Source organism: Caenorhabditis remanei, chromosome I, assembly GCF_010183535.1.
Source record: "Caenorhabditis remanei strain PX506 chromosome I, whole genome shotgun sequence".
In the NCBI taxonomy this organism is placed as follows: Eukaryota; Metazoa; Nematoda; class Chromadorea; order Rhabditida; family Rhabditidae; genus Caenorhabditis; species Caenorhabditis remanei.
Window position 1 is genome coordinate 2,641,033 of NC_071328.1, and position 23,556 is coordinate 2,664,588.

The 23,556-nt window shown below is 40.8% G+C and overlaps 2 protein-coding genes across 2 annotated transcripts; one reads left to right on the plus strand and one right to left on the minus strand.

Moving 5' to 3' along the window:
* Positions 1-6,736: 6,736 nt before the first annotated feature.
* Positions 6,737-18,016, plus strand: GCK72_000362 (uncharacterized protein; the record flags this gene model as incomplete). Its single annotated transcript, XM_053722442.1, has 9 exons — positions 6,737-6,834; positions 6,881-7,914; positions 8,035-8,366; positions 8,800-9,710; positions 10,083-10,372; positions 10,912-11,243; positions 11,848-11,971; positions 15,813-16,163; positions 17,799-18,016. 9 exons carry the CDS (start codon positions 6,737-6,739, stop codon positions 18,014-18,016), a joined length of 3,690 nt encoding a protein of 1,229 aa, XP_053591087.1.
* Positions 16,397-22,687, minus strand: GCK72_000363 (uncharacterized protein; the record flags this gene model as incomplete). Its single annotated transcript, XM_053722443.1, has 10 exons — positions 16,397-16,492; positions 16,671-17,002; positions 17,149-17,438; positions 17,731-18,637; positions 18,686-18,905; positions 19,360-19,748; positions 20,078-20,159; positions 20,649-21,125; positions 21,828-22,582; positions 22,636-22,687. The coding sequence occupies 10 exons, from the start codon at positions 22,685-22,687 to the stop codon at positions 16,397-16,399; spliced, it is 3,600 nt and encodes a 1,199-aa protein (XP_053591088.1).
* Positions 22,688-23,556: the final 869 nt, after the last annotated feature.

Here is a 23,556-nt window from a genome sequence, read left to right on the forward strand (position 1 = left end):
AGCAAAAAACGTTTTTCGCGAAAAACTCTTAGTTTTTCGCTGGTGTTTTTACCGTTCGCTTTGAGACCTGCGGTGTCGAAAAAGCATGTGCCAGCGAAAAATAGTTTTTCGCTGCTTCTTTCCAATTCACGAGAAAAGGAAATCAGCGAAAAACTATTTTTTGCTGGCACATGCCTTTTTCGACACCGCAGGTCTCAAAGCGAACGGTAACCAGCGAAAAACGTTTAAAATTCAAATCTGTTCTAGATTACAAGTGTCTCTTTTCCAAACAGTTCTTTTTCGAAACGGCTCTGAGTCGAAATTTGCGTGTCAAATATAGACGGATTTCGCATTACATTCATTCAATTGCTATGTAAAAATATATTCTGATGATAAAATTTCAGAAAAAGATTGTTGTGGTCGAACCCTGTTTGTCAGGTTCGTACCCAAAATTTTGCAAATCTGCAAATAGTAGTTCTCAGTAATTTCCCGAAAAAAATCCCGGATTTCCCGAACTTCCCGAAAATTTCCCGGTAATTTCCCGGGAAGTTCGGGAAATTCCCGGAACTTTACCGGGAAATTTTCGGTAAAAATTTCCCGGTAATTTCCCGGGAAATTTCCCGAAACAGCATTTCCCGAGAAATGTTTCCCGAGAGACTAACACTGGTGGGAATCGCTTATTTTCACTGGAACACGGCTGAAAAATGGTGTGGAAATATATAAATTTTGGAATTTTTATTGAATTTTTTGAAAAATCAATTTTTAATTTTTTTTTCATAAGTGCAGAGTAGTTGAGAATCTGCGCAGTTGTGCTCATTACATTGGGTTTGGCAATCAGCCGCCTGAAATTCAGACAACATCAAAAATTCGTTATTCTCAAGTATCGATAGCCGTTCAAATCTTCGTCTGGAGCATTCTGAAGGTTGTCTCCTCGTCCCCTTCTTGTTCCAATCCACCTGGAATCCCTGGGATCTCCGTCTCCTCTTCCTCATCCACTTCGTTCTCCGAACTTTTCGTCGTTTCCGTTCTGCTGAAAATTAGAAAAACTGGCTTCATGCAATGGTCCTTTGTCATCTTTACTAATAATAAAAATATCAAATTTGACGTCTTCTGGAGACGGACGTTTTTAGTGCTGAATTGTGTTGAGAAAAGGTGTGTCCCGACAGGGTGGTAGAAAGCTCAAGACTACTGACTCGGTGTTTCTTGACTGCATTCTCGAGAGCGCTCCGGCCGCGCGTATTTGGTGTAGCGGTCTACGCAGATGACTCTCACGCATGAGGTGATGAGTTCGTTCCCGCCATGTCGGAAATGTTTTTTGCTTTTTTGCTTTGATAAGAACATAGACAGGCAGTATATGAAAGTTGTAAATAACGTTGTTACAGTCGAGATTTCGTAGATCAAAAGGATCCATCTTTGACGGTGTTCAAAAATTAGAATCCCACAAAAACCGTGTCAGAAGCTGATGACAGTTTACAATAAGACTTTTGTCCGCAGCTTCATAACAAAAACTCAAAAAATACTGTTAGTGCATCTTTTGAAGAAGAGAATAGGAAATCCGAATTTCAAACAAGGGAATTTTTTTAACTTTTTATTATTATTGTGCCGTGAGAATTCTCTATAAATTTGCACCCCGATAGTTTCGAACTTGCTCTTTTTTTTTAATGATCTTAGTGTGCCATATTTAGAGGAAGGAGGCGGCATCGCCACCGACCAGTCAAAAATTAAAATTGATATTTCAATTATCCCTTTCCGTTCGAAAAAGAATAAAGCAAAGTTATCAAATTTCTGTTCTTTCTGAAAGAGTATTTTAAAATAGTTTCGGTGAATTTAGGATAAAAAATCACTGAGAAGATTGAGTTCCTATTCGAAAAGTAGGGATTATGTTACGGGACGGACTGCTCAGAGATAACAAAAAATACCTAAAAGAGAAGAAAATTATCATACAGTGTAGAAGTAAAAGAGAAAGGGACCGGGAACCCCGTTTTTCTCTGTTACGTATCATAAGGTTCGGGGTTGGACTTAGATCGCGCCTGATCAATGACGTTTTCAGCGACCAGATGAGTTTGTTAAGCCTTATAGTTTTATTCCGCCATAATTAGAGGAGGGAGGCGGCATCGCCGCCGATAATAAAAAGTTAAAAATTAAAAAGATCACTCTTCTTTTGAGGAGAGCAAAAAAAAGAGAGTTCTCAAAAAGTCGATAAGAACGTTTGTTGAAATCTTCACGGGGTAACAGCGATGAACCTCAATTCAATCTCGTAAATCGACACCGAGAGAGATGCGTTGCGTGCGCGTCGCGGCTCCTTTGATAGTGATAAGCCGCGAAGCTCGTTTTTCTTCGAAAAACTATATTTTATTCATTTTTTGTCGTTTAAAACCAATTTTTCGAACCTTTTCTTTGTTTTTCATTCGAAATAAAATTACAGAAGCGAAAAAAATATGTTTTCAGCCAACAAATGCAGCGAAAAATGGACAAAATCAACATACAAGCCGAGGCGAAAATTTCAGGTTATTTTTTCCACGTACAACTTCTGATTAGTCTGTTTTCCCGTAGTTTCATGAATAAAACTTTCAGAAATCTTCTTCTACGCCTTATTTTTCTTCTGAAATTGTAAATCTTCGGCGCAACTTCACTTCAACAACGCTTCTTCAAAGTTTAATGTAAATTATTAACAATTTTTCTAATTTTGCTTGTTTTTTTTCCTTTTTTAATAAAAAATTGTTGTTGCTCGAAAGTTCTTTGTTGTAAACGTCACCAATTGTGAGTATTCTCATAGTTTTCCTTGTCTGAAATTTGTATTAAACGTTCTGTCTTTGTCGCATTTTTTAAGAGTCTATAGGAAAAATTGTATTTTCTGAAACAGGAAAATGTAATTCTAGTTGATTTTGACTTTATTCTTCAAAACAGACATTTTTCTATTATGTTTTCAGTGGAAAAATCAGATTTCTCATAGCGGCCAGCGCCGTTCGCCGCGTCGCGGCTTATTCCGTTCGAGGCGACGCGGCTCTCGTATCAACGGAGCGCGTTTTCGCGAGGTTCATCGCTGTTACCCAGTGAATTTTTTCCGAACAGCAGAGGTGTTTTGATTGTTCTCTATCAGAACGGACTGCCTAGCTAACCAAAACAACCAAGTAGTGAAGGACTGTTATACTCAGGCAACTCGATGTTAATCTAAATCAAGTAAATTTAGAGACTAACGCGACCCAGTTAGATTGACGCACAGTCTAATTAGTCTACGATTTCGTCTAATTAAACTACAATTTTGCCTAATCCAACTAACATTTAATCTAATTAGACTTGCCTGTCTAATTAGACTTTAAAACTGTCTAATTAGTCTTTAAAAACGAGCTAATCTAACTAGATTGTATTTAGATTGCTATTCTGTCTAATTAGACTTCAGTTGTCTAATTAGACTAATATCGAGTTGCCTGAGTACGATCCAGAAGTAGGGAATAATTCTGAGACCTCCATACTCTGAACCATTTGAGAAGCGCCGCAGGCGCTTCTCAAAACTGTATAACTGAAAAGAACTTCTTGGAGACGGCATCGCCGCCGATCAGTCAAAAGCTGGAAAAAATACTTTCAGTGCATCTTTATAAAATGTTACTAGGAAATTCCTCAAATTCCTAGGCTTCAGTAAAAACATGTTCAAGGTTTTTCAGTCTCAAACCAAAAAAGTCATTCCCTTCATTTTGTACAATTAATTCTGAGACCTCGGATGTCTCTGCCACGCCACTAAAGAAGCGCCGTATAATGAATGAAAGAACACTACTCAAGGAGTGATGGTGATTTGTGAGTTAGGAACTTTGTCGTAGATCGGTTACCTTCAAAAACATAATAAGTTTTAGGATGAGGGTTTGTTAAAGCATTGTCATAGTTTTCATTACTCAGAGAAGGAGGCGGCACTGCCGCCATCAATCAAAACTGAAAAACTAATATTTAGGAGACAACTCGCCTTTTTAGGAGAAAAAAAGAGTTATCACATTGAGTTTTTAAAAAATCATTTAAAAAGCGCCGCAGACGCTGTAATTCTGAGCCGTAGGCTGCGTCAACCGACTGGTATCAGCTATTTATGCGAAGAACATTGAAACAGTGTACAGAGTTTTCCCAAAACCTCAGATTACTGTAGTTTTCTTCGCAAGACCTTGAATGCGTCCAAAGTCAACAAGCAGAGAGAAACTGGCTCTCGATCGATATTGCCCCCCTCTGCCATCTGTCTTCTCGTTTCAGTTTACCCACAGAGCATATTCATTCATTCCTCCCATACCATGACACATTCCAATTCTTCGGAGATGTTCGATGAATCCCTCAGCTCCAAAGTATTCGATAACCCCCATCTACTCGAAATCATTGTCAGCAATCTAACCTGGAATTGTGAGAGTAATTTAAGCACCCGATTAATCAATAAATCATTCAATTACTTATTTCTTCGAATAATTAGAAAAAATCATCGGAAAATGAAAATTGAGTTTAAAATGAAAATTGAGTTTACAATGACATATGAATGAATGAGTTGGCGATCGGCTTGGCTGGTAATTGACTTGTCCGAGAGCCATCTCTTCTCACGCATAGCCAGAGAATGCTGACTCCTTACACGGTAGGAGAGTAACAACGTAAAGACAGTTTATATTCAACTACTAATTTATTAGCTCAATTGTTACATGATAATGCTTAAAACAGGGTTACATAGAGAAATAGGGACTGGTGCAAGTTCACCCGTAAGAACTGCCTAGAGAAAGGGAATTCTCAGCTTATATAGTGGTGAAAAGGTGCGGAGTTAGTAAATCTATAGGTTGGCGCCAGAGTTGCGCGGAATTCCGACTTCCGACTTCCGGGCTGTTTTTCCCTTCCGACTTCCGGCTTCCGACTTCCGTTTTGAAAATTTTACTTCCGACTTCCGACTTCCGACTTCCGTTTTAGAAAAAATCACTTCCGCGCAACTCTGGTTGGCGCCATGGCGGTTGAGCGCCAGGTCAAACAGTCCTCGTGGTGGCGGAGTGTCTTTGTAGCGGCGGCGACGAGAGAGCGTTGGCGACGAGAGACGCCAGACACGACGACGGCGAGTGAGGACGATTGCAGGCCTAGGAATTGTGTGGGAGAGACTGTGAGCGAAGGCGAGCAGTTTCGACGCGAAATTATTGCCAGGAGGAGCTACTCTAACTAGTAAGATCACTCCAATAGCAACTACTCTCTTTGAAAACATTCAAGTCGATCCACTGTGAACCATCAAAAGCATGAGTTAATTACCTCAATTGTAGCCTAATGCGCCACCTCCCAAAATCGATGTTTTCGGGAAAGTGCGTGACTTTTCTGAGTCTGTAAGAATTGTGAGCTGTAAGCTCGGAATGAGATTTCGGGCGAGCTGGAAGACTGAGTATTGGTTGAAATCGCTCGAAACACCTAATTTTATGTTTACTTTTTTTAGGTTGCCTGTATGTCTTGAAAATCTACGCTTGTTAAGAATCACTGAGAGCCGTTCAAGTGAACGATCGTAGCTGCCGTGTGTTCTGTATTTGTTACACATATGTTCACCACGGATCTCGTCTGTAGATCCTTATCAGACTCTCAATCGGTTATAGTGACATGCATAACTAGTACAAACTACGTAAATAATACCATATTTTACTTATAAACATAAAGAGTAGGTGAGATAAGATCCCTTAGTTGGATTTGTGGTTCCATGTCTACTTCAATGAACCTGTGGAGATCTAGGGTTTTCCCACGGGGCGAATCAAGTTAAATTATGAATCTTTTGATTTGTACGAATTACACAGGGGTGCGAGACGTAAGGTCCGCAACGAAAAGTTTTGAAATTACCGGCCGAGTCGCGATGCGTGTGCGTCACGTTTTTCATTGAAAGATACGATAAACACACGCTTAACTTGAATTTGGCCATCAGCCAAGTCCTTTTTTGGCACGGTGCCAACCGCTGTGAGACGGAGCGCGTTTACGTGACCAGCTCGCAAGAAATCTCATTCCGAGCTTACAGCTCACAATTCTTACAGACCTAGTTGACTCGAGTTGCCTGAATCGATTAAAATGAGACCTTGAATGTCGTTTTTGGCTTTAAAATTAGTTGAGTTAAGAAGATTGAATGCTCTGGGTTCTAAAATTGTTTTTAAAAAACAGATAATTTCTGTACTTCGAAACCAGAAAATGACTGGAATTTAAAAAGTGCTGCTTTTTCAAAATCTAACAGGAATTTTTTTGAGAACTATCAAGTAATTGTTCAGAAACATCATTAAATTCTGATTCATGAACAAATTTCTCCAAAAAGTTTGAAAAAATTCGGAAAAATTTGAACTATTTCTCATTTTTTGGGAGGTGGCGTAAATTTATGACGCGGCCGTTTTAGCGACTTTTTGGTGGTCTGGACGTATTTTTTGACATTTTTTCTCAAAACTTGGGAATATAGGTTTTTTGATACGCTGAATTCGATTTTGATAACGATTTCTCAGAAAAGTCACGCACTTTCCCGAAAACATCGATTTTGGGGGGTGGCGCATATCTATGACGCGCACTGTATTTCCATCTTTCAATTCCAATTAAGTTTTAAAAGATTGTCCTGTAATAAACAAAGTTATGATGTTTCACAGTGGATCGACTTGAATTTCTAGTAAAAATGAATTTCAAAACTCGCTCTGGAGTCCACAAACGACGCGTCAGTCAAAGAGCTATCTAATACATTACAGGAAGAAGTGTCCGCAAACTGATTGGACTGGAAGAAGTGTGTGAAGGATGTGTTTATTGTATGGATATGTCGACACGATGTGTGGAGTATGGACCATTGAGATTTCAAGTGCTGAAAGAAATCAAGAAGCCAATTCATTATAAAAAACTGCATATTTCAGATAAGTTAGTGTAAACTTTCATAATTGGGTTAGTAGATGTGTTAATTCAGATTACTTGAAATTGTCGCCAATCACTGTACACTGAGATCGACTACAAAAGAGAAGTGTTTCGAAAAGTTGAATAATATCATACGAAGCACTATTTCATGTGACACACTGCTTCTGTGGATATGTGAAATCAAAGAACACTACGTTAATGGAGTTCGGGAGAATGCTCACTTCTCAATGCCACGAGAAGTATTGGATGTTATGATAAGGACATGGAATGTGAAAACAATACGAATGAATATGATTGTACGCACAAAAGAGGATATATGCTGCGAGAAATGGATAAATAAAGGATACTTCACGAAGATCAAGTTGGATGATCCATACTGGAAAACGGGTCGATCCAGTGATTTGAAACTCAAACATGTTTCCGTCAAAGTGACGGATTCATACGATTGTGCTGGTGGCCTAATTTACAGTATCCCGAAAACTGGTTACCAGAAGAGTTTTGAGAACTACATTGCAAATCTCCGAAGACTATTCCAAATGGACAAATTATCGATTGATTTCAGTCACTGGGCCCATAAATACAGTGCTAGTTTGGAAGAATTCATGAGGAATATATTGAGAGTGATTCAATTGGAGAAACAACGGAAACTCGAAGTGAATATTCAGTTTTTCACCGAGATTTCCAGTTTTAAAGTGGGAAATTCTGAAAAATTGGCTGAAATTCCATCGGAATACTCGTTGCTCAGCGATCGAGTAGAATGTAACCGAATGTTTGTCCCATTCGATGTTGCCGATAGTGGTCCAGAGAGATTGAATATGATTAAATGGGTTGGGAGACGATTTCAGGTGAAGGATGTGGATAATCATTTCACACTCAACTTGAATATTTATGTGAAGGAAATAGAGTTGACGAAGATGGATAAAGGATTGATGGAGACACATCCGAATAGCTTGATTGGAGTGTTTTTTCCTCAAAAACCTTTGGAAATTTCTCGTAAATTGATGGCGAAACGTCTGGTGGCGAAATGTCCCGGAGCCGAATCAATCAAGATTGGTCTTCAGAGCAATGTGAATGACACCATTGAAAGTGAGTTATTTGGAATGAATTTAGGCTTAAAATTGACCGATTTTTATCATTTTTACACTGAAAATCCCGAATTTTTGACCATTTCTCAGTTTAATTCTGTAAATTTCTGTATTCTTCCAGGTTCATCGAGCTTCAAAAACTCTCCCCAGACAACGACTGCTCAGAAACCGAAACCACTTCAACAACTGATGACGTCGACAGGAGCCGATCAGATTCAGAATCATTCGTTCTCCACAAAAGCGACGGCGTCACCTCATCCATCTTATCTGCCAATGCTTCAAGATGTGCAACAGATACTCGATTCGTCTGCAATTCTACTCGACGCACAACACGAAGCGGCGGCGAATGTGAAGAAGATGCAGGCGAAGATGTCACAGATTCGAGATGCATTGTCGCCACTTTTCAAGCGGATGGAGTCCTCAGCAGCACTGTTTGAGGACATTTTGGAGAAGGTAGGGAAAATTGACAGATTTTATAAGTTGAAAATTACCTAAAGCCCGGAATTTTTTGGATTTTAGCCCTAAACTGCTCAAAAACACATTTGTGATGTCTTCCATGCCGACACAAAACAAGATTTCTTGAATTTTTTAATGAAAAAGACAAAAAAGCCTACTTGAAAACCGGGCCGATGCGTAACTAGCCATCGAAGTGAATATTATGAGCTGAAGAATATACCAAAATGTAGATCTCGGCGAGTTCTATGTCTCTGATACGGTTTACGATTCATAATTATACCGCGGGCCGGACTAAACTGCTGAACAGACGACAATCGTCAAAAAAGACACTTTAGTACCTGTCCGCGGTAAAATAATGAATCGTATCTCGTTGTTTGGTCTGTCCCAAAACTGAAAAATGCACAAATTATCCCCGTCTCTCCATTTACAGATGGGATCGAGCAGTCCACTCGCCGATCGTATCAAACAAATGAAACTGGCGTCATCGTCGCTTCTCAACGCCTCTTACAGTCCGATCTTCAAGTTTTCGAGTAATGTGGTGGAGGTTGAGAAACTGCAGAATGAGGTTGACGAGTTGAGAAATGAGTTGGAGAAGGAGAGAGTGAGAGGAGATCTGAAATCTCGTGAAGCTGCTCAAAACTTTGAGGATCTCGAAGTGCGACAGGCGACTCTCAACAAAGTGGAGACTGAGAAGGCGGAGTTGATGAATGAGGTATCGAGACTCGAGGACTCTCATCGCCGACTCGTCGCCGAGTTGGATGAGGCGAAACGGCAGATGGAGAAGACTCTCGTCAGATGCGCCGCCGAACAAGACGCTCGTCTCAATGCGGAGAAGATTCTGGAGGAAACGAAACAATCGGTTGAGGTGTTGAAGAGAGAGCAAGCGAATGCTATGATGATCGAGGTGGACTATCGAGTGACTGAGGCAAAAGAACTCGTCGAACGAGAGAAGAAGGCGATCATCGAGTCGTTGTCGAGTGAGTTGCAGACGGCACTTGCTGAGGAGATCGCGACGAGAAATCATCTGGAGAGAATGGAGCATGAGATGGAGCTCCTCAGAAGACGTGCTCGAGATGCGCAGGATAGACTGGAGAGGACTGCGAACGAGAAGCATGAAATGGTCATATTGACCGCGTCACTTGAGGAGAAGATGGAGAAAGCCGCGGCGTTTGAGAAGGAGGCGACAGATTACGCTGGGAAACTTGCTGCTCGGAAGAAGGAGATTGAGGTGTCGAAGAAGCGAGAGGATATGGTGAATGCGGCGATCGAAGGGTTGGAAAGAGTCAGGAAGGAGGTCGTCGAATTGACAAAGAAGACGTTGAAGACGCAGATCATTTTGGGGTGAGTTGGAATGCAGGGGAGACTGGCGCGCCTTTGCAGCGTTATTTGGAGCAGAATATCTCGTGTTTCGACGATTTTTGGGAGTCTGGAGCGTTTTTCTGATCAAAAATTTCTGGTTTTTTCAAGGATTCTTGTAAAAATCGTCAATTTTTAGAAATTTCAGCAATGAGTTCTTGGGGATTTGTCGGTACAATTTCCGAGTTTTCGAACTCATTTCAAAGATTTTTCAGTTTTAGACCTAGTTTCCAAATGTATCGTAGCATGGGAATCTGGTGCGCCTTTTGGGGTGTTTTGGTGCAAGTGAATCGTTGAATTTCTCCTCGATTTCCTGTCAAAATTCAAAATGTTTTTGACTTAATAATATAATTTCAGGAATGCCTCGTCGATCCGCCTCGTATGTGATGAACTCTGCCGCCGTCTGACCCGTGAACGTGAACTCCAAAACGAGAGTGCAGAAACGATGAAATATGTGAATGACAACATTGAGCAGCTGCAAAAGGAGAATCTCGAGATGCAGGCAAAGATCAGAGAGTCTCAAGGAGTATCAAAGAAATCATCGACCTCTAATAACAAGGAGAATGCACCGCCACGGGTGGCGTCGTCGGAGGCTCCAATCACTGCTCCACCATCATCTAGTCAGAAGACGTCGACGACTACTTCTAGTAAGTTTGACGGGACGATTTGAAACCAATAGATAGTTTCAAAACGACCCAGTTTAGAAGAAAAAAGACTACGGAAAGTTTAGGACACTTCGAAACAGCGTCGTTTTGAAACGGTAGAAGATTGAAGTCAGGAAAAGCGGTTTCGAAGTATCCCAAGCGATCTGAACCTGTTCCATCTTGAAACTGAAATATCCTGGAACTAAACTCTCTGAGAAATCGAGAAAAACGTAGTTTCAAAGTGTCCGGTTTCGAAACGTCCCAACGAATCCCAACTTCCTAACACCTCCTCCATTTCCAGACTTTGCCAGTTTCAGCAATTTGAGTTTTGAAACGTCCGATTTAGAAGTAGAAAGCCTACAGAGAGTTTCGGACATTTCGAAACCGCGCCGTTTTGAAACGGTGGAAGATTGAAGTAAAGAAAAACGGTTTGAGAACGTTCAGATTTCAAAGTTGGACCCCCGAAACTGTACCATTTCGAAGAGGAGGCATTCTGAAACGTCCCAACGAATCCCAACTTCATCTAACCCTTTGATTTCCAGACTTTGTCAGTCCCACCCGTCAACTCCTTCACGAATCAACGATGGCAGTCGACTCGATTGTGCAGAAGCTGAAAAAGACGTATACGATGTCTGGAATGGGAGCAGAACTCAAAGAAACGATTGGAAACTTGATCATTGAATCCCGTGGACTCCGTGACTTCCTCCATCAGAAGTTGATCCTTTTCAAGGGAATCGATATGACGATGTGGAAGAATGATTCGGTGGATCAGTTGGTCGAGAAACTCGGACAATATCTTCAGGATAATTTGATTCTTGAAGAGCAGATTAAGAAGTATAAGAAGGAGTTGAAACTCACGAAAACTGTCATTCCGGTACGTTTTCGGCTATTTTTGGATAATTTTTCGGCCAAAAAGGGGTGAAATATTCCGATTTTCAGCCAATTTTTACGGATGGTATTTTTACGGATTGATTTTCAGAATAAAATTTATCAAAAATCACCCAATATTAAGCTTTTTGGCATTGAATTGGATCGAATTCGACTTTTTTTTTCGAAGCTCCAAATAACAATTCTTCAAATTTCCGTTCAATTTTTGATAGAAATCTGTCAGAAATCTAATTTTCAGCTCCGAAAACAGTGAAAATCAATTGAAAATTGAAATTTTTTGATAAAAATTCAAGCAATTTAGCTCATTTTGCGAATCTCCGCCCACAAAAATTACTGTATTTCGTCTATTAGTTCATCACGGTTCTTACAACTGCGCTCCACCGGAATTCCCTTGAAAAATGTGTCTCTTTTTCTCTGCGTCTCTCAATTTTGCACACTATTTTCATCGGTTTCGGTGGAGCGCGGTTTTACGAGCTAATAAATTCCCTTTAAACAATAGATTTTCCGTCATTTTTCGCCTCAAAATTGCTATTTTCATCGATTTTGGCACCTGAATATCCAGATATCTAGTAAAACTCTAATTATTCCAGAATCTCGGCGCCGACGTGCAGGAGCGAATCAAACGTGAAATTTGTGGAATCGCGTCGGATTTGGGCGCAGTGAAGACTCTCCTCAACAAGAAATTATTCTTCGTCACTCGAAATCTCATTAATTGTCTGTTTAATTGCATAATTACCCCCCCCCCCCCTCCTAATTACCTGATGAATTAAACGTGTTTTATCCAAAAAAAGAAGAAAAAAGAAAGTTTACTGAAATTTTGTAATTTTCGACGGAATTTTGGCGGAATTTTGTATGAAACAACATCAAAATTCGTTTCCAGAGATGACTAGAAAAACAGTTTCCTCAAATTTGTCATTTTCAAAATTAACTTCCGATTTCCCGGTTCGGAACCCAACTTCCTTCTTCCTTCCTTCTTCCTTCTTCCCTTTTCAAAAATTTTAATTCCGCACAGCTCTGTTTGGTACATTTCTTGAGAGTATCCTATTAAATGAATCACTCCTGAAGAAGATTTTCAGAGAGTACAGAAATCTATTTGAACATGTCGCTCATAATCGAGAAAAAGTTAATTGATATAATAGACAAAGAGCAAAAAATAGGATATAAATTGGGAGATATAATAAACTTTGGTACAGACCACAGTTGCATGGAATTCCGACTTCCGACTTCCGACTTCCGGGCATTTTTATCATTCCGACTTCCGACTTCCGCCCTTTGCAGAAATACTTGGAAAAATGGTCTAAAAGGAGAGAAAATTGGCTTTTCTTCAGCCAAAAACTAATTTTTCACTGACTTCCGCCAATTTTATGATTTTTTCTCTTAGAGTTTTTGAAAGTTTGAGAAAAAATCTAATTCCGACTTCCGACTTCCGACTTCCAACTTCCGACTTCCGGACGTTTTTTCACTTCCGACTTCCGACTTCCGACTTCCGGTTAAGGGAATTCACTTCCGACTTCCGACTTCCGACTTCCGGTTAAGGGAATTCAATTCGGAAGTCGGAAGTCGGAATTCCCGACAACACTGGTACAGACCAGAGTTTCATGGAATTCCGACTTCCGACTTCCGGGCTTTTTTTCCATTGCGACTTCCGACTTCCGGATAAGGAATTTTACTTCCGACTTCCGGGTAATTTTTTACTTCCGACTTCCGACTTCCGTTTCGAAAATTTCACTTCCGACTTCCGACTTCCGGATAAGAAATTTTCCCTTCCATGCAACTTTGGTACAGACACACAGACAGAAATTGATTAGTTCTCTTCGTCCTCTTCGAAGATTTGTTGCAGGTATTGGGCGTGGCTTTCTGAAGAAATATAAATAATTAGAGATTTTGAATTTTTAAGTTGGAATGTGCACTCTATTGAGAATTAGGGGGGGGGGTGTAGTCTGGGTGGACAAGATGTAAAGTTTTTGAAGGAGAAAAAAAAGGCTCCGGGACATTTCGAAACTGCGACATTTCGAAACCGGACATTTCGAAACCGGTAAAACGCGTATAAATTTTTCTCTAGAAAAGAGGTAATATTATGGTTCCGAGGGTCCTTGATCTTCAGATTGGTACCAAAAAGCTAAAAACAAAAAACAAAAAAGTTTTGCCAGGCCCGGTGTCGAACCCCGGACCCTCGGAACCAGAGTTGCGCGGAATTCCGACTTCCTACTTCCGGGCTGTTTTTCACTTCCGACTTCCCACTTCCGACTTCCGTTATGTTTACCTCCGACTTCCGTCATTCCATAATTGTGGGATTTCGGAAAAGTACATCTCGCAGAAATAGAAGGAAAAATGGTCTTTGCGAAAAAATCTACTTCCGACTTCCGACTTCCGAATTCCGAGTTCCGACTTCCGGGCGTTTTTTCACTTCCGAATTCCGACTTCCGACTTCCGGATTAGAAATTTTACTTCCGACATCCGAATTCCGTTTTAGAAAAAATCACTTCCGCGCAACTCTGCTCGGAACCATAATATAATATAATACCGGTTTCGAAATGTCCCGGAGCCAAAAAAAACAAGAAAATCGAGGAAAAACTACATTTTTCACTCAAAAAAGCAACAAATTAAAGATTTTTATTGTTTTTTGCCAAAAAATTCGTTGAAATTTCAAATTTTCAGTCAAAAAGCTAAGTTTTGACTCATTTTTCGTGTTTTTCTACAAAAATATAGGTAGAAATCTCTATTTTTCTAAAAATCCCATAGAAACTTCTAAATTTCAAAGAAAATTGACGATTTCAAGCCATTTTGAGAAGTTTTCACTGAAAAATGATAATTTTCAGTCAAAAAAGTGAAAAAACGGTAAATTTTCTCCGATTTTCACATTTTTCTCATTCAAATCCCATCAATAAATGGTTTGAATCTTGTCCACGAGGACTCCAATTTCCAATTCTCAATAGAGCACCTTTACTCACTTCTATTATTCACTTAACTTTGGTACTTAATTTTGGAAAATTTTAGGAGAAATTAATAGAAATTGCCCTGATAGGAATGTATCAGAATTGCGCGGAATTCCGACTTCCGACTTCCGAGCTGTTTTTCACTTCCGACTTCCGACTTCCGTTTTCAAAATTTCACTTCCGGCTTCCGGCTTCCGACTTCCGGGCGTTTTTTCACTTCCGACTTTCGGCTTCCGACTTCCGTTTTCAAAATTTCACTTCCGACTTCCGACTTCCGACCTCCGTTTTAGAAAAAATCACTTCCGCGCAACTCTAGAATGTATGTACGTTTTTATTTTCATATTTTGAGCCTCTTCAAGCAAAACATATATTAGCACGACACGTGTCTTACAACCGCGCTCTACCGAAACCGCGAGAAAATAGTGTGCGAAATTGAGAGGCACAGAGAAAAAGAGACATTTCTCAAGGGGATTTCTGTGGAGCGCACTTGTAACGAACTGTGTCGAGCAGAGTTGCATGGAATTCCGACTTCCGACTTCCGTTTTAGAAAAATCACTTCCGCGCAACTCTGGTGTCGAGATATACAAGATTCATTGTTCGTCGGAAAATCACATTTTTCCATCAAAAATAGCAAGTTTCAAAAGAAAAATCCGGATTTTTCTATCGAAAAGTGTGCTTTTCAACAGAGTTGCATGGAATTCCGACTTCCGACTTCCGACTTCCGGATAACAAAAATCACTTCCGACTTCCGACTTCCGGATAACAAAAATCACTTCCGACTTCCGACTTCCGGATAAGGAAATTCACTTCCGACTTCCGACTTCCGGATAAGGAACAGAGATGTTGGGAAGTGAAAATTTTCTTATCCGGAAGTCGGAAGTCGGAAGTCGGAAGTAAAATTTCTTATCCGGAAGTCGGAAGTAGGAAGTCGGAAGTAAAAAACACCCGGAAGTCGGAAGTCGGAAGTCGGAACTCGGAAGTCGGAAGTAGATTTTTTCGCAAAGATTAAAAAACTCCTAGAAAATGTTCATAAAATTCGCTGAAATCAGTGAAAAATTAGTTTTTGGCTGAAGAAAAGCCTATTTTCTGTCCTTTTAGACCATTTTTCCATGTATTTCTGCGAAATGCCTTTTCGAAAATTCCACAGTTATGGAATGACGGAAGTCGGAAGTAAAATTCCTTATCCGGAAGTCGGAAGTAGGAAGTCGGAAGTGAAATTCCTTATCCGGAAGTCGGAAGTCGGAAGTTGGAAGTGAAAAAAAACCCAGAAGTCGGAAGTCGGAATTCCCAACAACACTGATAAGGAAATTTCACTCCCATGCAACTCTGCTTTTCAATACATAAACATAACATTTTTCAGCGGAAATCAACGAAAATTAGGAAAAATTGGTCTAAAATAGGCTATAATCGAGTTTTTTCTGAAATAAATTTGAGATTCTGAACAATTTTCAGACAAAGTTTTGGAATTTTTTAAATGAAAATTGTTCGAAAAAGGCCGAATTTTCCATTAAATTCATCTTTTTTTTCGAATTTTTCTAGCCGTAATTCCAATTTTTGACGTTTTTCGAACAATTTTAATTCACATAACTGGAATTTTTATCAGAAAAACTCGATTATAGGTAGAGCGCAGTTGTCAGAACTGTGCGACGATGAAAACGAATCGCTGGATGCCAATGGGAAAAAACCAAAGATTTCAAGCGTTGGAGCATTGATGTGTCTGAATGCGCTTAGTTTGGAGGATACGGTGATGGGGGCGGAGCCTAAGGAGGCGGAGCCTGTTCAGGGGGACGAGCCAATTCAAGAGGAGGAACCTATTCAGGAGGCGGAGCCTATTCTGGGGGCGGAGCCGGAGGAGAAGGCGATTAGAGAAGAGGAGGAGCCTAAAGGGGCGGAGCGTATTCAAGAGGAGGAGCCAATTCAAGCCAAAAATTCAAATAAATTTCTGTACTCTCTGAAAATCTTTTTCAGGAGTGATTCATTTAATAGGATACTCTCAAGAAATGTACCAAATACGGTTAGAATAAAAATACAAATGAAGGACGGGGGGAAATAGAGATTAAAATACAGAGAGAGAGAATTCCCGTCTTTTTCTTTTCTTTTTTTGGATAAAACACGTTCAATTCGACAGGTAATTAAGGGGAGGGTAATTATGCAATTAAACAGACAATTAGTGTCGAGTGAGAGACGGAGAGAAAGAGACGAATCATTTCTTGTTGCGGAGAGCCTTCACTGCGCCCATATCCGACGCGATTCCACCAATTTCACGTTTGATTCGCTCCTGCACGTCGGCGCCGAGATTCTGAAAAAAACGAGTTTTCCGAAATATTGATTTTCTGGATATTCAGGTGCCGAAATTGAGTTTTTTCGTATGTTTTTAATCATATTAAGAGCGAAAAATGACTAGAAATCCGAAAAAATTTGCTGGAAAATCAAAATTTCAGCCTTTTTATGATTGAAAATAAGCGGGCAAAACGTACCGGAAAAACAGTTTTCGTGAGTTTCAACTCCTTCTTATACTTCTTAATCTGCTCTTCAAGAATCAAATTATCCTGAAGATATTGTGCGAGTTTCTCGACCAACTGATCCACCGAATCATTCTTCCACATCGTCATATCGATTCCCTTGAAAAGGATCAACTTTTGATGGAGGAAGTCACGGAGTCCACGGGATTCAATGATCAAGTTTCCAATGGTTTCTTTGAGTTCTGCTCCCATTCCAGACATCGTATACGTCTTTTTCAGCTTCTGCACAATCGAGTCGACTGCCATCGTTGATTCGTGAAGGAGTTGACGGGTGGGACTGACAAAGTCTGAAAATGATGGAGGATTTAGGAAAACTGAATTTTTCAGCCAAAAAATTGGATCTTTTAGCCAAAAGACTGGATTTTTCAGCTAAACCTGGATTTTTCAGCCAAAAAACTGAATTGTTCAGCCAAAAAAAGCCCGTCAAACTTACTAGAAGCAGTCGTCGACGTCTTCTGACTGGACGATGGTGGAGCAGTGATTGGAGCCTCCGACGACACCACTGGAGGCGGTGCGTTCTCCTTGTTATTAGAGGTCGATGACTTCTTTGAGACTCCTAGAGACTCTTTGATCTTTGCCTGCATCTCGAGATTCTCCTTCTGCAGCTGCTCAATGTTGTCATTCACATATTTCATCGTCTGCGCACTCTCGTGTTGAAGTTCACGTTCACGGGTCAGGCGGCGGCAGAGTTCATCGCAAACGAGACGGATCGACGAGGCATTCCTGAAATTATTGGGTAATTTCACAAAAATTGAGAAATTGAACGCCGCAAAGGCGCGCCAGCTTCCATAAGAACTGTGGCAACGCGTAGAACGTGAATTCTACGGAACAGGTATGTGCCCGGGTGGCGTTGAGAGCCTCGGATTTTCAGCCGAAATTTGAAAATGCGACGAGAAAGAGTGTGCGAAATGGAGAGACGCAGACACACTCTCTCTCGTCGCATTTTCGCCCACTTTTTCAAAGACGCGCCAGCCTGCCTCAGTTCCTATTCCAACTCGGAAGTCTTCCAACTCACCCCAAAATGATCTGTGTCTTTAACGTCTTCTTTGTCAATTCGACGACCTCCTTCCTGACTCTTTCCAGCCCTTCGATCGCCGCATTCACCATATCCTCTCGCTTCTTCGACACCTCAATCTCCTTCTTCCGAGCAGCAAGTTTCCCAGCATAGTCGGCGGATTCCTTCTCAAACGCCGCGGCTTTCTCCATCTTCTCCTCAAGTGACACAATGTGTTCGACCATCTCGTGCTTCTCATTGGCAGTCCGTTCCACTCGATCCTCTGCCTCTCGAGCACGTCTTCTGAGGAGCTCCATCTCATGCTCCATCCTCTCCAGATGATCTCTCACCGCGTTTTCCTCAGCAAGTGCCGTCTGCAACTCACTCGACAACGACTCGATGATCGCCTTTTTCTCTCGTTCGACGAGTTCTTTGGCCTCAGTCACTCGATAGTCCACCTCGATCATCATAGCATTCGCCTGCTCTTTCTTCAACACCTCAACCGAGCGCTTCGTGTCCTCCAGAATCTCCTCGGCATTGAGACGAGCGTGTTCCTCTGCGGCGCATCGAACGAGCGTGTTCTCCATCTGCCGTTTCGCCTCATCCAACTCGGCAACGAGTCGGCGATGCGAGTCCTCGAGTCTCGACAGCTCCATCAACACCTCTGCCTTCTCTGCCTCCACTTTGTTGAGTGTCGCTTGGCACACTTCGAGATCCTCAAAGTTCTGAGCAGCTTTGAGTTGAACATCGGAAAGTCGTCCGGATGAGTTCTGAAGTGGAGACTTCATATCTCCTCTCACTCTCTCCTTCTCCAACTCATTCCTCAAATCGGCAACCTCATTCTGCAGTTTCTCAACCTCCATAACATTATTCGAGAACTTGAAGATCGGACTATACGAAGCGTTGAGAAGCGACGATGACGCCACATCTGGAATCAAAATATTCAGAATTAGACACTCCAGAATTCAACCCTTACCCTCAGCATCCGGCGCAATCGTGAATCGTCTCGACACATCTGCAATAAACGACTCGGCAACAATTGACTTTTCGAGAATCGAGAAGTTGACAGACATGTTGTTCAGATCTTTCTCGGCCGCTTCAAGGATGACCGACACGTCCGCGTGGTCGCAGATACTCGTCTCGAACGCCAATTTCATTTGTTTGATACGATCGGCAAGTGGACTACTCGATCCCATCTGGAAATAGAGGATGGAGAGAGAATTGGTGTGCATTTTTCAGTTTCTGGACAGACAAAAATGGATTTTCAGAGGAAAATCCATAGTCTTTTGCCATTTTCCAGTGAAACTCGCTCAAATCTCAATATTATGAGCTGAAAAATATACCAAAATGTAGATCTCAACGAGTTCTACGTCTGTCTATGGGGCAGGATTGCGCATCGCCAATATGCCGCGGACCTGCGACACATTATCAAATAGCCATATACATTCTGTAGTAAGCCACATAGATCTCACCGAGATCTACATTTTGGTATATTTTTCAGCAGCTCATAATATTGAGTTTGAAGCGAGTTACGGCACGGTTTGCAAGTGTGCCAAAAATCTTGTTTTGTTCATCTTGCAGCCAAAAAAGCAGGAGAAATTCATGATTTTACGCCATTTTTCTATGAAAAATCATAATTTTTCGCAATACCTTCTCCAAAATATCCTCAAACAACGCTGCGGATGACTTCAGACGCTCGAAAAGTCTCGACAACGCATCGCGAATCTGTGACATTTTCGCCTGCATCTTCTCCACATTTGCCGCTGCTTCGTGTTGCCCTTCGAGTAGAATTGCGGACGAATCGAGAATCTGTTGCATGTCTTGAAGAATTGGCAAATGAGATGGATGAGGAGACGCTGTGGCCTTTGTGGAGAACGAGTGATTCTGAATCTGATCGGCTCCTGACGACGTCATAAGTTGTTGGAGTGGTTTCGGTCTCTGCTGAGGAGCTGCGAGTGGAGAATTTTTGAAGCTCTTTTGGCTCAAGAACGACTGGGTGGCGTCACGATCCGGTGGTGGCATCGATGAGTTGAATGAACCTGAAAATTGGTAAAGAAAATTTGTGAAAAATTAGTTTTTCGTGTTTTAGCCAATTTTTGGTATCTAATGGGATAAAGTACAGTAACCTGGATCCTGGAATCAAGATCCAGCATCCCTATATTGATTCTGGACTGAGGTTACGGTAGGTACAGCTAGGATAAGGTACAGTAACCCATAGGGTCCACCATCCCGCATAGATCCTGGATCGGGTTACTGTAACAACATCTAGAATCCATTCTAGATATCCAAATTCCTAAGGGTTACTGTAACTCATCCTCGAACTCCGTATCCAGGATCCAGTTGTTTTTTTATGCCCTCCCAAACTCACTTTCGAGTGTGTTATTGTCATTGTTCAGAAGAGCGTCCTTGAGTGATTCAAAGTCGTCGTACGCGGCGTCGAACGCTTGTTTCTGGAAATGTTATAACGTCAATTTGATCGAAAAATGACGACTTTTAGCAAATTCTCAGTCTCAAAAGGCAAAGATTCATTGAATTTTTCACTGGAAATCATTGTTTTGGATGAGAAAATGCAAGAAAATGGGCATTTTGAACTGAAAAACAGTTCTTTTTGGCTGTTTTCTCAATTTTCAAACCTAAAATCAAGATTTTCACCCAAAATTCATGATTTCCAGGCTATTTCAGACGGAAAATCTATATTTTCAGCAGGTTTCAGGCCATTTTCGGTCCAAAATATCATATTTTCAGCATTTTCTACTAAAAAACAAGAATGTTCAGCTAAAATTGATGATTCTCAGGCTATTTTCGGTACAAAATTGCTTATTTTAGAATTTTCGCTGAAAATAAGAGATTTTTGCCGTTTTCTCGACCAAAATTGCTTCAAAATCATCAATTTTTGCTGAAAATCAGCATTTCCAGCTCATTTTCTCCGCAAAACTCACACTTCTCACCGCCGCACTCGTATCCATCAGTGGCAACTTGCTCTCCTCAAGCTCCGCCTCCAAATGACCTGCTCCTCCACTGCTCGGCACAATTCTCATCGAAGTACCGCCCGTCTCAATCGAATCAACGAGATCTGTGGACGAGATTCCAGCCATAAGACGACTGTGACCGAGAAGTGATGAGCTGAGATTCCAATCGTCCGTCTCTCCATTCAACTGGTGACAACGGATACGGAGTTCTCGGTTCTCTGCTCTCAGACTATTCAACTCTCCGTTCACTTTTGTGATCTGCGCCTTCAACTCTTCAGAAGTCTGTCCAATTAGGAGAGACGACGTGTCGAATGTCTGATTCTTCTTGATTTTGTGCATCTCGTTCTCCAGTTTACTGCATTTATTCATGTACTCCACCAGGGCGAGACGAGCCTTCTCACTTTCTGATTTCGCGTCTGTCAGCTTTGTTTCCAACTCGTCGATGTACTGCAAGATAAAGGTTTTCGTGGGGTTTTTTAAAATGGAAAATAGGGGATTTTGGGTTGAAAAATCGCAGTTTTGAGATTTTCAGGTTAAAAAACAAGTTTTTTGACTGAAAACAACTCAAAATTGAAATATTTTTAGGTTTTTTTTGACAAAATTTCGAAAAATCTCTCATATTTCATGATTTTCACCTTCTTTCCGGTCATTTTTCTGGAAAAGTAGGTTAAGAATTTCCGATTTTCTTCACAATTTTAACTTAAAAAAGTCCGAAAACTAAGAAATCCCATTGGAATTGAGTGAAAAACCAGCAATTTAGCAAATTTTTCAATTGAAATTCAAGAAAATTGCAACTTTTGTCATTTTTTTAATTAAAAAAAGTCGTAAAAACTAGAAAAAACCAAATTTTCATGGTTTGGTACGATTTTTAGCAGCTAAATCTCAATTTGTTTAGAGAAATATCTATAAAACAGGGTAAAAACGCAGAATTTTCCCTATTTTCTTTTTTAAAAAACCGAAAAATGTTCGAATTTTCGCGATTCTTCGCAATTTCTAATCCAAATTTTATAATTTTCAGCGATTTGCAGCCAAAATTTTCTAATTTTCACATTAAAAATTCAACTTTTTCAATATGTTTCCTGAAAAAATCGTAAAAACTAGAAAAAAGTGCTCATTTTTCGATTTTCCACCTCTCTCTCTTTCCCCTACCTTAATCTGTTGCTCCGTTTGTGATTGTCGAGCATTTCCAATAACAAACGTCGAGTTGGGCACCATGACTGAGACACCATGACTTGCAGCCTCCTCCAACTGAGCACGTGCATTTTCAGACTGTGCGAGACGTGCCGATTGATCTTTGACTTCCTCTAACAGATTCTTCACTTGATCCTCCAATTCGGCCACTTTATCCATCTCACTCATCAGTTTTCCCTCCAACTCTGCGATTTTCTCGTCGTAACCTGAAGTCAACGTGAAATCCGGGTCGTTTCTCTTCATAATATCGTCGAGAGTGCCTCGAAGGCTTCCACACGTCGTATTATTCACATCTGACGTCACAGTAGCTCTCTGTTCTTGTTGCTCCGTCAATGAGAGCTCCAACTCTCGAATCCGTTGCTCCATCTCCGTCTTCTGTCGGGAACACTCATCAATATCCATTTCCATCTGCTTAAACTGCCGCATCTTCTGTTCCCAATCATCCTGTGCAATCTTCATCTCCACATACTCATCCATCACATCCTGCACATTCCGATGGCACAGTCCCTTCGCTTCCAGATATTTCCGCTCGTGCATCTGCACTTCACACCGCAGAGTATAGATCTGCCCTTTCATCTCCTCATTCTCGTGCCACGTCTGTATAATTGGGATACTACGGACGTTCGAGGCGGAAAACGCGTTGGAAAGCCCTTTTTTTGGTTCGCCGAGACCAGCAAGGGACGGCTGAGACATTGATTTGCGAGGCGCCGACGCTGAAAAATCGATAATTTTATTGAAAAAAAAAAGGAAAAATCAATAAATTTACCAGCGATATCCTCTAAATTCGAGTCCTCATTCAATACCGAGTTGTCCTCCATTTAGAAATGAGTTTTCTGGAATTTTCACCGATTTTCAAGGGATTAAAGTGAGAAAATGAGCAAAAATGAATGAAAACCACGATTTTAACCGAAAATGCGAAAAAAATCCGCGAAAGATGAGTTTTCTGCAATTCTCACCGATTTTCACCGTTTTTCAAGGGATTAAAGTGCGAAAATGAGCGAAAATGAATGAAAACAACGATTTTTAACCGAAAATGCGAAAAAATCCGCGAAAGATGAGTTTTCTGCAATTCTCACCGATTTTCACCGATTTTCAAGGGATTAAAGTGCGAAAATGAGCGAAAATGAATGAAAACAACGATTTTTAACCGAAAATGCGAAAAAATCCGCGAAAGATGAGTTTTCTGCAATTCTCACCGATTTCACCGATTTTCAAGGGATTAAAGTGCGAAAATGAGCGAAAATGAATGAAAACAACGATTTTTAACCGAAAATGCGAAAAAATCCGCGAAAGATGAGTTTTCTGCAATTCTCACCGATTTTCACCGATTTTCAAGGGATTAAAGTGCGAAAATGAGCGAAAATGAATGAAAACAACGATTTTTAACCGAAAATGCGAAAAAATCCCGCAAAATGTCACCATGACAACAAAAAAAGGAAAATTTAACGCCGCAATTCCCCGAATTTTTTTAAACTTCATTGTTCCGCGCGTCTTTTTTGTGCGATAGAGCGCGTTTGCACCCTTATGCGGCGCTTGCGAAAAGGTGTGCCGCACACTTGCCAACCCATAGACTCCGCCCACTTTTTTGAATTCGAATGGATGCGTTTTGAGTTGTTTTAGAGGGATTATGGGGGTGATAAAAGGGGTTTTTGGTGTTTTTTGGCGTAAAATTAAGCGAAAATTATTG